The sequence below is a fragment of the Myotis myotis genome, unplaced genomic scaffold, assembly GCF_014108235.1.
Source record: "Myotis myotis isolate mMyoMyo1 unplaced genomic scaffold, mMyoMyo1.p scaffold_m19_p_11, whole genome shotgun sequence".
Taxonomy (NCBI): Eukaryota; Metazoa; Chordata; class Mammalia; order Chiroptera; family Vespertilionidae; genus Myotis; species Myotis myotis.
Genome location: NW_023416315.1, coordinates 52043652 through 52058021, shown reverse-complemented (window position 1 = coordinate 52058021; position 14370 = coordinate 52043652). Strand labels below are relative to the sequence as shown.

The following is a 14370-nucleotide window of genomic DNA, read 5'->3' as shown; positions in this document are numbered from 1 at the left end:
GACAGTCGTTATGCTTTTGCCACTGCTCATGTGCACGGGGCCATATACCGTCAGAGAGGTCTCCTCACTTCGGCAGGAAAAGAAATTAAGAATAAACAAGAGATTCTTGACCTCCTAGAGGCTGTCCATGCCCCACGGGAAGTAGCTATCATCCACTGTCCCGGCCATCAAAAAGGGACCTCAGAGATAGCCGTGGGAAACAGGAAAGCGGATACTGAGGCGAGACAAGCCGCTCTTGGGCCCCGGCTACTTACGCTTGCTGTCGGTCCCGCGGTATCCCAGCCAGAGGCCCTCCTCTACACCCCAGAGGAAGAGGAAGACCTGTTTAAAAGGCCAGAAAAATACCACAAGGACGAACTCGGGGTTTGGAGGACCACGGGGGACAAGATGGTAGTGCCAAGGGAAGCGGCCACCGCCTACCTCCAACAGCTACATCGCCTCACTCACCTGGGGGCCAAACACCTCAGCTCCACCAGCCGGGCCACTGGACATTATGTCAAAGGACTCGATCGCCTCTCAGAGGAAGTAGTCAGACAATGCAAGGCATGCCAGCTAGTAAACATACACCCATCCCAGGTCGGGACGGGACAGAGACTCAGGGGAGACCGGCCCGGGAGTTACTGGGAGGTGGATTTTACAGAAGTGAAGCCCGCCCGATACGGTTATAAATATCTTTTAGTTTTCATAGATACCTTCTCAGGTTGGGTAGAAGCCTTCCCTACCAAAAGAGAAACTGCAACTGTGGTCGCCAAGAAGATCTTAGAAGACATCTTTCCACGGTTTGGAATTCCTAAGGTAATTGGATCAGACAACGGTCCAGCTTTTGTTGCCCAGGTAAGTCAGGGAATGGCCAAGATACTAGGGGCGGATTGGAAATTACATTGTGCTTACAGGCCCCAGAGTTCAGGTCAGGTAGAAAGAATGAATAGAACATTAAAAGAGGCTATGACTAAATTGTCCTTAGAGACTGGCGTGGCAGACTGGACGGTCCTCCTTCCCTTTGCCCTTTTCCGCGCGCGAAACACCCCAGGCCCCTTGGGGGTGACACCGTTCGAGGTTCTGTTTGGGGCCCCTCCGCCCCTGTCCGCTGACCCATGGTCTGTGCCCACAGACACTCATACCCCTCAATCCCTGCTTGCCAGGCTGAAGGCTCTCGAGACTGTCCAAAAGGAGGTGTGGACCCCCCTGGCTGCCCTCTACCAACCAGGAGAACTACAGATTCCCCACCAGTTCCAGGTTGGGGACTTCGTCTACATCAGACGCCATCGAGCTGCCAACCTCGAGCCGAGGTGGAAGGGACCCCACCTGGTATTGCTGACAACCCCAACAGCGGTCAAGGTAGACGGTGTAGCTGCTTGGATCCACGCCTCCCACGTCAAGCGAGCACCCCCTTCAGATGACACCTACCATGGATGGGCTGCAGAGAAGACAGACAACCCTCTCAAGCTACGGATTCGCCGCTGCCCTCCTCCTGCTGAGCCTGCCGCTGATAAGTAGCAACCCCCATGCCCCAAAAAGACTAACTTGGAGGGTAATGTCCCCCCACACTGGACAGACTGCTTGGTCAACCACCAGCGTAGCCCCGCCAGGGACCCGGTGGCCGGATCTAACACCAGATCTCTGTGCCATGGCTGCAGGGCATACACTGTGGGACATACCAAAGCTTAGCATAGACGACACCAAGAAAACAATTCAGGGACCAAGAAGGCCAACTGGCGCGCGGGAGGGGAGCTGGGTTGCCGATGCAGGTCTATGCCGAAACCAACAGACCCGTGAGCGTCTTTCGAGAACCTTGTTCTATGTGTGCCCTAAAGATAGGCAGGGACACAGAAAGAATTGTGGGTCTGAACAAGAGTATTTCTGTGCCAGATGGGGATGTGAGACGACTGGTACTGGATACTGGGTTGAAGGGCCCCCTGCGTGGGACCTCATCCAGGTTAAGAGGCCAAGGGAAGGTAGCTACAGGAGGCTCTGGGGGGGTTGGATCAACACCCTGAATATCTCCTTTACCCTGGCCGGGCGGTCATATGAATTAAACAAATGGCGCCGGGGAATAACTTGGGGGCTCCGACTGTACAAGAACCAACATGATGATGGCCTCCTTTTTAAGATAAGATTAGATGTACAGGATTACAGGCCACCAGTTGCAGTAGGACCCAACACCGTCTTGTCCAGCCGGCAGCTCCCCACGAAAGAAAGGCCTCTTGCCACCACCACCGTGGCAGGAACTAGCCCAGCCTCCAGGGAGGAACAGGCCAACCCCATAGAACTAGAGACAAACTCAGGTCAGAGGCTATTAGGCTTGGTAGAGGGGGCCTTTAGTTCTTTAAACATGTCCAAGTCTAACCTAACTGAGTCTTGCTGGCTCTGCCTAACTACAGGGCCCCCCTACTATGAGGGCATAGCCTTCCAGGGAAACTATACCAACACCACCAGCCATGACCACTGTTCGTGGGGACAGCAGGGGAAGTTGACCCTTACTGAGGTCTCAGGGCAAGGCACATGTATAGGACAAGTGCCAAAGGACCGCCAGCATCTCTGCAAGGAGAACCTGGCATATCCCTCCTCTGCAAGCTATTACTTAGTGCCCCCAACAGGGGGATGGTGGGCCTGTAGTACGGGACTTACTCCATGTTTAGCAGCCCAGGCCTTTAACCGTTCTCAAGATTATTGTATCCTTGTCCAACTAGTCCCCAGGATCATGTATTATCAAGCTAATGCATTTGAAAAAGAATTTGACTCCTATTCTCCTTCCCATCGGGATAAACGGGAACTTGTTTCACTGACCTTGGCTGCTCTCCTAGGTCTAGGGGTCGCGGCAGGAGTAGGAACAGGGACAACAGCCCTCATTAAAGGCCCCACCTATACTGAGGAGCTCAGAGCTGCTATAGATGAAGACCTCAAACATATAGAGCACTCCATAACTAAACTTGAGGAGTCTCTAACCTCTTTGTCTGAAGTAGTCCTACAAAATAGGAGAGGACTAGATCTCCTATTCTTAAAGGAGGGAGGGCTGTGTGCAGCTCTCAGGGAACAATGCTGTTTCTACGCTGATCATTCAGGGGTGATAAAGGATTCCATGTCAAAACTTAGGGAGAGATTAGAAACTCGCAAAAGAGAGCGAGAAGCCAAACAAGGCTGGTTTGAAGGTTGGTTTAACAGCTCACCGTGGTTCACAACCCTGATATCCTCTCTCGTGGGACCCCTGATCATTTTACTCCTCCTTTTGACATTCGGGCCATGCATAGTAAACCGCTTAATCGCCTTCATCCAGGACCGGATTAGTGCAGTTCAGGTAATGGTCCTCCAACAGCGGTATCAGCCTGTACCCTCAAACATTAGCCTGTAGTTCCATGATTGGAACTTCCCACAAGAAAAGGGGGGAATGTAAGGCCGCTGAAAAACCCCCCCCTTTCCCCCTGGACCAGCTTTTCCAGTAAGCTCTGGTTAATGTAAAGATTAAAGAGAACTTCCCCCTCCTGACCTTTCCCGTAAAGCTCTGGCGCCCTGATCTGGTCATAGCATAGTTATCTTATCACTCCTCGGGATCGGCCTGCGCATACCAGACCACCCTGGCCCCTTAGGAAATGAGTCAACTAATAACAAAGACCTGTCCCTGTAAAAGATGAGTTATGAGTTAACTGGTAACCCAGTTCCCTGTTTTCCGGCCACCTGCGTGTGGTTTTTGCCTTTATAAACCCGTGTTCTGCAATTGCTCGGGGCTCCAGTCAGCCAGCACTTCCCTCGGGTTGCTGCCTGTCTGGCTGCGAGTCCCTGCGCCGCGCTTGTAATAAAAAGAAACCTCTTGCTCTTGCATCAAGTTCTGGTCTCTGCGCTTGATTTGGGGCCGTCGCCTCTTCCGTCGGATACACCGGGGGTCCTGGGACCCTACAAGACAAATTCATAATTATAGTCAGACATTTCAACACCTGTCAGTAATGGATGGAATAACTTATTGATCGCCTTGGCCTAACTGACATTTATAGAACAGTTCACCCACCTGCAGCAGAATACACATTCTTATTGAGTGTACATGAATCATGATAAAATAAGAATCAATACCTTTAAAAGAACCCATCTTACAAAGCATGTTCTCCGAACACCAAGGAACTAAATTAGAAATCAACAACAGAAAGAGCCTTGGAAAAGTCTCAAATATTTGGAAAGAAAATAACAATCTTCTAAATAACCTATGGGGCAAAGAACAAAGCAAAAGGGAAATTCTAAAGTGACTTTAACCAAATGAAAATGAAAATATAATGTAAGGACAGAAAACAGGCCTCTCCTTTTCTTTGTTGTGGCCTTTCCACAATTTATGAGAAGTACTTGATAATTAAACCCTGAGATTGTTAGCTCTTCTGATTTAAATAGCTTCTCTATTCAAACAGCAGGACCAGATCAGACTATACTCAAGGCTATAATCTTTCCCCACCCCTCCTCCCTGCTGTTTTATTTTTATTATTTCTTCATCTGAAGCCTTCTCCTTTTATTATTTTTTAATTCAAATTCTTAATTGTTTAACATATTACATATGTCTCCTTTTCCCCACCCCCATTGACCTCTTCCCAGCCTATCCCACCCCCCAGCCCATGCTCTCAACTCCCTATTGTCTGTGTCCATTGGTTATGCTCATATGCATGTATACAAGTCCTTTGGTTGATCTCTTACCCCCTCCCCCTGCCTTCCCTCTGAGGTTTGACAGTCTGTTCAATGCTTCTATATCTTCGGATCTATTTTTGTTCATCAGTTTATGTTGCTCATTATATCCCACAAGTGAGTGAGGTCATGTAACATTCATCTTTCTCTGAATGGCTTATTTCGCTTAGCATAATGCTCTTCAGTTCCATCCATGCTGTTGCAAATGGTAAGAGTTCCTTCTTTTTAACAGCAGCATAGAATTCCATTATGTAGATGTACCACCATTTTTTAAACCACTCATCTGCTGATGGGCACTTAGGCTGTTTCTGAATCTTAGCTATTGTAAATTGTGCCTCTGTGAACATAGGGGTGCATATATCCTTTCTAATTGGTGTTTCTGATTTCTTGAAATATATTCCTAGAAGTGGGATTACTGGGTCAAATGGGAGTTCCATTTTTAATTTTTTGAGAGAACTCCATTCTGTTTTCCACAGTGGCTACACCAGTCTGCATTCCCACCAGCAGTTCATGAGGGTTCCTTTTTCTCCACATCCTTGCCAGCACTTGTCATTTGTTGATTTGTTGATGATAGCCATTCTGACAGGTGTGAGATGGTACCTCATTGTCATTTTGATTTGCATCTCTTGAATGATTAGTGACTTTGAGCATGTTTTCATATCTGTAGGCCTTCTACCTGCTGTTTTAAAAGCTTCAGGCTGGTTAGCAAAAATTCCTCCTTTACATCTCCCTCCTCCCCTTCAGACAAGCCCTATTTTGAACTCTTTATAACTTTTGTTCTAAGCTTGTTTTACAGACTTGGGAAAAGTACTGATAAGACACCTCCTTAGAACATCTGCCAGACTGTCTCCAGGAAAGCAAATAAACTGTAACTTTTCAAGACAATGCCCAGCATCTGGTCAACTTCAACACAATCCCCCTCCCTTCCTTGTCGCTTAGCAACAGCAACTGCTTGCCCTTTAAAACTGCAAGCCACTCTTTCTTCCCTACCCTGCATTGACTAGCAATACACCAGCCCTTTCATCCCTTGGAAAGTAAAATAAATTTCCTCACTGGATCTCTTTTCTTAGCTGTGAATTCTTTCATATCCCAAGTCACCAGTCAAACCCTAACATCTAGCATATCAAAATTGGTAGGAAGCCACTAAAAGAGTACTTAGTGGAAAATCTGAAAAACAGTGAATAATGCCCTGCTCATCCCAGTATCAAATGCAACAACAGCTACAGAGGTTAATACATTGTGACCAAGTGAGGTTTATCTCAGTAATGTGCAGTCAGTTTAACATTCAAAGAGTACAAAATGTAGTTTAACATCTCAAATAAAAATAAAGAAAGGTCATAGGATCATCTCTATAGCTGCTCAAAATACATTTGATACAATCCTACATCTGTTCCCAATTAAAACTCTTAGTAAATTAGAAGTAATTCAAAAAGTCATTCTCCTGATCAAAGGCACTTATGAAAAATCTATGGTTAATAGGCCTTTTTGCAGGGACACTCTGGTAAATTAGGGATGCACATTGTAATCCCTAGATCAAACACTAAAAGTAGCTCAAAATGGGAAGAAATAGTCACTTCAAAAATGATGTTGGAAAAAGTGTATGCATATGGAAAATAATGAAACTCAATCCTTATCTCACTTCATAAATCAGAAGTGGGCAAAATCTGGCCTCTGCCTGTTATTAGAGGGCCCAGAAGCTAACCAATGATGTTCAGATTTTTAAGTGATTTAAAAATAATAATATTTGTAACATATGAAAAATATTTGAAATTCAGATTTTGGTTTTGATACAGGAAGTTTATTGGAGCACAGCCTCTCTCCCTCCATACACAGTGTCTGTGGATGCTTTGGCACAGCTGTGGCAGAGCTGAGCAGCTGGACAGAAAACCGGAAATATTTACCATTTTTGCTGACTCTTGCAAACTTGAGTATGAGATGGGTCAATATTTACAATGATCTATAAAGCTTCTGAAACAAAGCAGAGCAAATTCTCTTCTTGACCTCGGAGTCCAAAGATTTCTTACAGAAGACAAAAAATATTATAATCTTTAAAAAGTACATTTTTCTTTGTCAAAATTTTAAACTCCTGTTCATCAAAAGATATTAAGAAAGAGCATGTATCCAAAATATAAATAATTCCTACAAATCAATAAACAAAAGGTAAGTAATTCAATTTTTAAAAAGAACAAAAGAGTTGAACAGGGTAGTCCAAAAAACCTCCAGGATCTCTAAGTAGGCAGTTCCCCCTTCACAGAGGGTTGATTTCCAGTTACTTAGCTTTTTTTTTTTTTGGCTGTTAGAACCCCAAGGTCAGCCCTCCCCAGGAATTATCTTTGGTTAAAGAGAGCACTTTACACAAGGTCCCTCTGACCCTATCCAAGGCAGCAAATGCAAGGTGTCCTCTTTCCCAGCACACTCATTGATGATATTTATAATTTTTATTCCCTTTTTAGAAAAATGCACCATGCCTCCCTCACTACCACCTGCAAAAACTGAGCTGAAACAGTAAACATCACATCAGCAGGAGCTTCCAGTGTCCTGGCTGATCCTGACTCCTAATTCAGACAGAACCCAGCCAGTCTGGGCAGTATCAACACTGCTACTACACGAGTGGCCGCTTGGGGGCGCTGTGGATCCACGGAGTGAGCCATTGATGGCACCCTGTGGGAGACAGAGTCTTGACTTGGTCCCTACGTCAGGGAGACTATCTGATAAATCAGATGAATCAGAGGTTTGCTGATCATATCTTCTCACATTTACTGCTATGCAAGAATGTTGGTCACATCAGAGAGCCATGAACCAGGTCCTACGTGGAGTTAAGGCCTCTCCTGGAGCCTATGTTTGGTGGAGAGGGTGATGGAACTTCCTTTAGTGAGCAGCCTAGATAATTCAAACCAGGTATAGAGCAAAGGGCACCGGCTCCAAGGAAGCAAAGAAACTCTGGGGATGGTCACCTGTCACAAACCCTTTCTGGTCCTGCTCAGCACAGCCAGCAGCACCTGTTCATAGGAAGATGGACAGATGGGGGAATAACAGCACCAGCTCAGTTTGTCCAGGAAGTACAAGTTGCCTGTGGAGCCTACAAGGACAGTGACATCAGAACAGTGACATCATAGGCAACCCCTCCAAACAGAGCAAAGGGAGGTGCAAAAGCCTCTGCTCTCTCACCCCAAACACCAGAGCCCAGAGCAGGGAGATGGCCCGTCTTGCCCTTTCTGACTCTCCCAGTGGCTCTTGGCTCCTCTGCTCTGTGGCCCTCTGTCTCCTGGGGGCAGGTGAGTCCTGAGTTCAGGTGGGACAACCCTTGAATCTAAAGTTCTTAACTGTTGCCGAGTATCCATGTCCTTCCTGTGCTGGTCTCCAGCTTCTGTCTGCTTCCTCCACAGGTTCAGTGGCTGCTGGAGTCACCCAGTCCCCAAGACACCTAATCAAAAGTCGTGAGGGGAAGGCTGTTCTGAAGTGCCATCCTATCTCTGGACACGATACTGTGTACTGGTACCAGCAGACTCTGGGACAGGGCCCCCAGTTCCTCATTAGTTTTTATGAAGAGGAGGAGAGACAGAAAGGAAACATCCCAGATCGGTTCTCAGGAAAACAGTTCAGTAACTACAGCTCTGAGCTGGCCATGAGCGCCTTGCAGCTGGGAGACTCAGCCGTGTATCTCTGTGCCAGCAGCTTAGACACAGCCCTGCAGGGTCAATGGCTTTCTGTACTCAAACCTCCCTGCCCCAGCTGAGAATGTCACAGGAGAGTGTGGGGGCCTTAGTGAGTTCCAGGGCTTCTGTTTTTTTCTAAGACTCTCACTGGCCTGCTGAGCTCAGCCAGAGCTTTCCTGAGTGTCTTCCCACCTCTGCCAGGACCTGGCAATTCCTAGCACATTGCAGGAACTCCACCTGTGATAAAGTGGGGCCAGAGAACGTGTATCTGTCCTGTCCTAGTCCACATAGAGGGAGGCCATGATGTCCCCCCTGATAGAAGAGCTAAGTGACTCGGGCGATTTCCAGACTAGCAGAAGATTCACCAAGGAAACAGAAGCCTTCCAGGTATTTCAGGCAGGATTCTGGGAGTTACTACAGGGAATCAGTGTTTCTAAATCACTGGAGGGTATGGTGGAGGGAGGGTCTCAGCTTGACCTCAGGTCCCCACTTTCCATCAGAACATCTGAAATCGCTACTTCTGCCCAGGCCAGAAACTGCAGAAAACAGCTGAGCATCATAGCTATTAAATGAATGGTGTAGACGTTTATGGCCTGGGGTACAAATTTATTGGTGAATGAAGAAACGACTTCAATTTTACATATTTTGTGCATTTAACTCAATCACCTTTTTTATTGCGCATTTTCTGGGAGGTAGCACAAATCACCCACATTGCAAGTGAAAACATTGATTGTTAGAGAGTTTGGATACTTGGGTAAAGAAGATGCAGCTAACAAATATCAGAATTGGGACACAGACATGGACGATACTGACTTCCACCCATGCTTTAAATCACCCCACCCTTCTGCATTTGGTAGAGAGAGTCATCTTCAAAATGGGAACATTGACCCAAAGGTCCCTTTCAGAAATGCAGGCTGTAACACAAAGCATTTGCATAACAGCTTTCACCTGGGAGGGGACCTGCTGGAGAGGAAAGAGATCCAGCTTCCTGGACCTGTCTGTTCATATTCTGACCTGACTTGGGATGTTGACTCAGAAGCTATTTGTCTGAGTTTTTGCATTTGTAACCTGGGGGCAATAATGTATGTCTTGCAGAGATTTTGCACAAGCAAAAGTATTTAATAAAAACATATACGCTCATGTCACTATTGTTCTCTATAAACTCTTTGACCTATCTCTAGTCTAGCACAATTATTTCATATGTGCAGTTCTGGGATCAAAGGCAGGCAGGGGTTACTTTTGCCTGACTCATATATGGTTCAGACAGAAACTCCTCTAAAATGCAAATACTGTCATCTGATAATTTATTGGATGAAATTAACTTCAGAGAGGTGCTTCTTAAGGGAAAATGTAAAGGGGACCCAGAACAGCACTTCCTTTTGATGTTAAGTCTGATGTGCAAGAAAGTGTGGTGCTTCCAGAAAGTTGTGACTTCGGAGTGATTGGTGATCACACAGAAGAGCTGATGGAAGGGAAGATTTTGTGTGAAGAGAGACCATCATAGTGGAGCCTCTAGTGCCGTCCATCCATTCCTGGCCCACCTCTGGTATCAGCCTCAGCTGCAGTGGAGAGTTACATGCAAGTTTGTATGTAACTCTCCTGGTTCTGACAGCACCCCATCACCTGCAGGCTGGGAGTCCCTTCTGCTTTCTGCTCTGGCCTCCTCTCTATCATGGGAGCCCACATGGCCTGCACAGCAGGGCAGCCAGAGCTGCAGAAGTGCTAATGCTCCTGGAAGGAAAGGAGCCAGGGATGAAAGCTCAGCCTCTGTATCCAGGAGGACAGCTCAGGAGGTGGTCTGTGTGCTTCTCTGAAGGTTCCAACAAAATCCATCTCCTGATGTCCCTGCACAACTGCAATATTGCACCTTATTCTGATTTTCTCCTTCCTAGTTTCTTCCTCGCTACTCTAACTCCTGCTTCCTGAGATCATTTTCTAAATAAACTACTTGCACCTAAATTCTCATCTCAGATTGTGCCTCTGGGGGCAGCCTAAACAGTGACAGTGATAGAAGGAAGTGACCATCATGTTTATGTCTTTCATTCTGACAACCATTCATTCAAAAAGGCCTATAAAAACAAAAAGTCTTATAATAACATATATGAATGAATCTTTCCCCCATTCACTTTGGTTTATTTTGAATTCCCAGCAGAGTCACATGGGTCTCTGCTCCCTTCAAGCTCTGAACCTACTTGTAACTGACTAGACTGGGTTATCTTTACAGAAGTGCAGTCTGCCTGGACTCTGATAATCATTCATTCTTTTCATCATTCATTGAACAAACACTAATTGAATACAGGTACAGAGTAGTTTGGACTTTGTGGGGATGAAAGCTTATCAAATTTTAGGGTGCTCTTTGAAGAATAGAATAGAAAAATATTTCAGAAGTCTTGGTAAGTTCCTGTGCAAATGAGAAGGCCTAAAATTATTCTTTATTGCCTGCATAGCCAATCCATGCTTCACGACTTACCATAGTGTAGGCACTACTCCAGGTGCTTGGGAGACACCAGTGTAAAAAATAAAAAACCCAGCAAAAGCTTTGAGATGAGGTACCTGTTTTCCACAACTTCAAATTTGTGACTCTAATTAATTTAAAAATAAATTACAAAGAAACTTGTCCTGGTGAATGCTTATGTCCTTAAAGAAATTAAGGTATTATCAAGAATACTAATATTATGGGTAGATTATGCCTTATTCTGAGAGCATTCCTTAAATCTCTGGGATTCCATGTACTCTAAACCAAATAATATGAGTCCTAGATGAAAAACTCTTCTTTTTTGCACTGATCTTGTCTCAGGAAGTGCGCTCCTTTGCTGTGTGGCTCTTGGTCCCTTTGGACCAAGTAAATCATGGATAAGATGTAAAGGCCCTTCCTGGGTTGGCCAAGCCCCAAGCTGCCAGCCTTTCCATGAGATGACGCATAAACCTCCTCCTCACCTCTGATTTCTGATTTCCTGTCCTTTCTCACTGTGGTGTGATTATAGTTGCCCACCGAGATGACATCAAGATATGCAGTCATAGAAATGGGGTCGCCTCACACTGAGATATAACCTGTATAAAAAATAGCAGCTCCAAGTGGTATTGACTAGTTACAAGCTTGTCACTGTAGCTCACTTATGATTCAATCAATATTCTCCCATTCTGTGTGGGTGCAAGACCTCTCAATGGAGACAGAACATTTCACTGTGATCCTGGAGGCATCAGACACGTGTAGCTCTGGCTGAATATTTCTTCCACATTGCTAATGAATTTTCTCTCTTCTTTACAAAAAGCAGACACGAGAACTTGGGTGGTCCAGTCTTCTGTGGCTTCAGCTGAAACCAAGGGAGAACTCTTATTCACAAGCACACAGGAACCAGAGCACGGATGGCAGGGCTCCCATCAGTCAGAAAATTGTGAGACAACATAAAACACTTCTTCAGAATCCAATGACTCTGACATTGAGGCCTTGAAAACTTTGTGGACATCGGGTGGTTCCTGTAACTGAGAGGCTCGCTGAAGGGTTACATCTAAATTATCCAGAATTTATGCAGAGGAAAACTAGTAGAAAGTATCTGTAGATAAATTTTGAAGTGAAGTCACCAAAGTACCAGAGACATTGTGAATAATTGTAACAATATACAAATAAGGAATTATGTCACTATGCATAGAGGGACAAATTTCCTTACCCAAAAGCGGGGGGGGGGGGGGGGGAGAAGCAAATATACTTAAAAGATTTCTTAAAAAACAGACTTACAAAATTTTTCCACTCGAACTATTCAAATATATATATTTGATTTGTTCCTGTGGGGAAGGGGTGTGGCAGTTCTACAGCTCAGGCATTTGTCAAGGACAGTGACATCACTGAATCTATTTCCCTCAAACAGAACAGGAAGACATGAGATTCTGCCCTGGACCTGAAATGGTCACCAGGCTCTTCTTCTGGGTGGCTCTTTGTCTCCTGTGGGCAGGTGAGTACAGGGGGGCTTCCTGCCCTGGATTCCCAAGACCTCAGCCCAAGCCTTCATCTTAGGATGACAACATCAGGTCTGTGGCTTTCTTTACAGAAAACCTGGATGCTGAAATCACCCAGAGCCCAAGATATAAGGTTGTGGGGACAGAAAAGAATTTGACACTGAGTTGTCACCAGACTGATAACCATAACTATATGTACTGGTATCGCCAAGACCTGAACCATGAGCTGACGCTGATCTATTACTCAGTTGGTGCTGGGATCACTGCCAAAGGAGATGGTGCCAATGGGTACAGTGCCTCTAGATCAAATACAGAGAACTTTGCCCTCACACTGGAGTCAGCGACACCCTCCCAGACATCTGTGTACTTCTGTGCCAGCAGTGAATACACAGCGCTGCATAGCTGCCTCCTCTCTGCACAAAAAGGATGGTTAGAAAACCTGAGGTTGCACTCTGAGGCTTGGCTAAACCCCAGGAAGTTCCTGCCAGCACAGGACTCTTACAGCAGTGGGCATCATGGCCCTCAGGACTGAAGTCCATCCCTAGGCCAGGCTCAGCCTGACCTTGAGGTTTTAAAAACTTCCTGGACATCAGGTGGTTCCTGTAACTGAGAGGATCATTGATTTGTTCCTGTGGGGAAGGAGTGTGGCAGGTTAGCTCCACAGCTCAAGCATTTGTCAAGGACAGTGACATCACTGAGTCTATTTCCCCCAAACAGAACAGGAAGACATGAGATTCTGCCCTGGACCTGAAATGGTCACCAGGTTCTTCTTCTGGGTGTTTCTTTGTCTCCTTTGGGCAGGTGAGTATGGTGAGCTTCCTGCTCTGGATTCCCAAGACCTCAACCCAAGCCTTTGTCTTAGGATGACAATATCAGGCTCTGTCACTCTCTCTTACAGGACACCTGGATGCCCGAATCACTCAGAGTCCAAGATACAAGGTCACACAGACAGAAAAGAAAGTGACCCTAAGGTGTCACCAGACTGATAACCATGACTATATGTACTGGTATCGACAAGACCTGGGCCATGGGCTGAGTCTGATCCAGTACTCATATGGTGTCAGCAGCATTGAAAAAGGAGATGTCCCTGATGGATACAATGTCACTAGATCAAACACAGAGGACTTCCCCCTCACGCTGGAGTCTGCTACTACCTCCCAGACATCTGTGTACTTCTGTGCCAGCAGTGACACACAGCACTGCATGGCTGCCTCCTCTCTGCACAAAAAGGATGGTTAGAAAACCTGAGGTTGCACTCTGAGGCTTGGCTAAACCCCAGGAAGCTCCTGCCAGCACAGGACTCTTACAGCCATGGGCATCATGGCCCTCAGGACTGAAGTCCATCCCTAAGCCAGGCTCAGCCTGACCAGAGGCCACCCCAACTTCCCTAGCTCACTGGTATTCTCTTCTGCCACTTTCTCTCTTCCTGCTTGCAGTAAATAATAATAATAATAAAAGTATCTTAAGTAGAGATATATGAAAATTCCATTGATAATTTCAAAGCCCCCACATTCTTTCTGTTCTACGGGTTTTAGTGGCTTCTTCTTCTACCCTTGCCCTCACCCTCTCTTACCCTTCAACTTACAGTCTTTAATCTTCATTAGAAGAATCTGCCCCTGGCTGCCTTTCTCCTATGAGGCAATAGCCCTACAAGGTCCTGTAATGTTTGCCCTTCACCTTGCCCTTGACCTCCATGGTCATCTTGTACAAGTCTCTCTCTGGCCCAGACTCATTCATCTAAGTTCGATTACTTCTGCAGATCCACCACCTTTGAGATCTTTTTTTTACAGGCTATGTCTTCTGCATGAAACCTATGTCCCACTCTCTTATTTCTGGATCTCCACTTCATTCCTTGCATGAAAATATATTTTAGGCATACTTACTCTTAATTGTGAAAACTTAGATTTTACTAGGAGAAATTACTAAAATATACTTAGGCATTCATTTAAGGGAGGATTTTTTTTTAAAGCAAAGACACAAAAGAACACAAAAACATTTATAACATACGTAAATATTTATAAAAATAATGTAATATACAAATATTTACAAAAACACTTATAACTTCAGTTGCATTAAATTATACCCTTGTATATCAAACACAGAA

The 14370-nt window shown here is 45.6% G+C and overlaps 2 gene segments (V, D, J or C); both read left to right on the top strand.

Annotated features, from left to right (window-relative positions):
• The first annotated feature begins 7460 nt into the window (after window positions 1-7460).
• LOC118666600 lies at window positions 7461-8392 on the top strand. The segment is given in 2 exon segments: window positions 7461-7931; window positions 8043-8392. Coding segments are annotated over 2 exon segments (429 nt in total).
• Window positions 8393-12174: 3782 nt separating this feature from the next.
• Window positions 12175-13505, top strand: LOC118666599. The segment is given in 3 exon segments: window positions 12175-12262; window positions 12984-13067; window positions 13165-13505. Coding segments are annotated over 3 exon segments (498 nt in total).
• The last annotated feature ends 865 nt before the right edge of the window (window positions 13506-14370 follow it).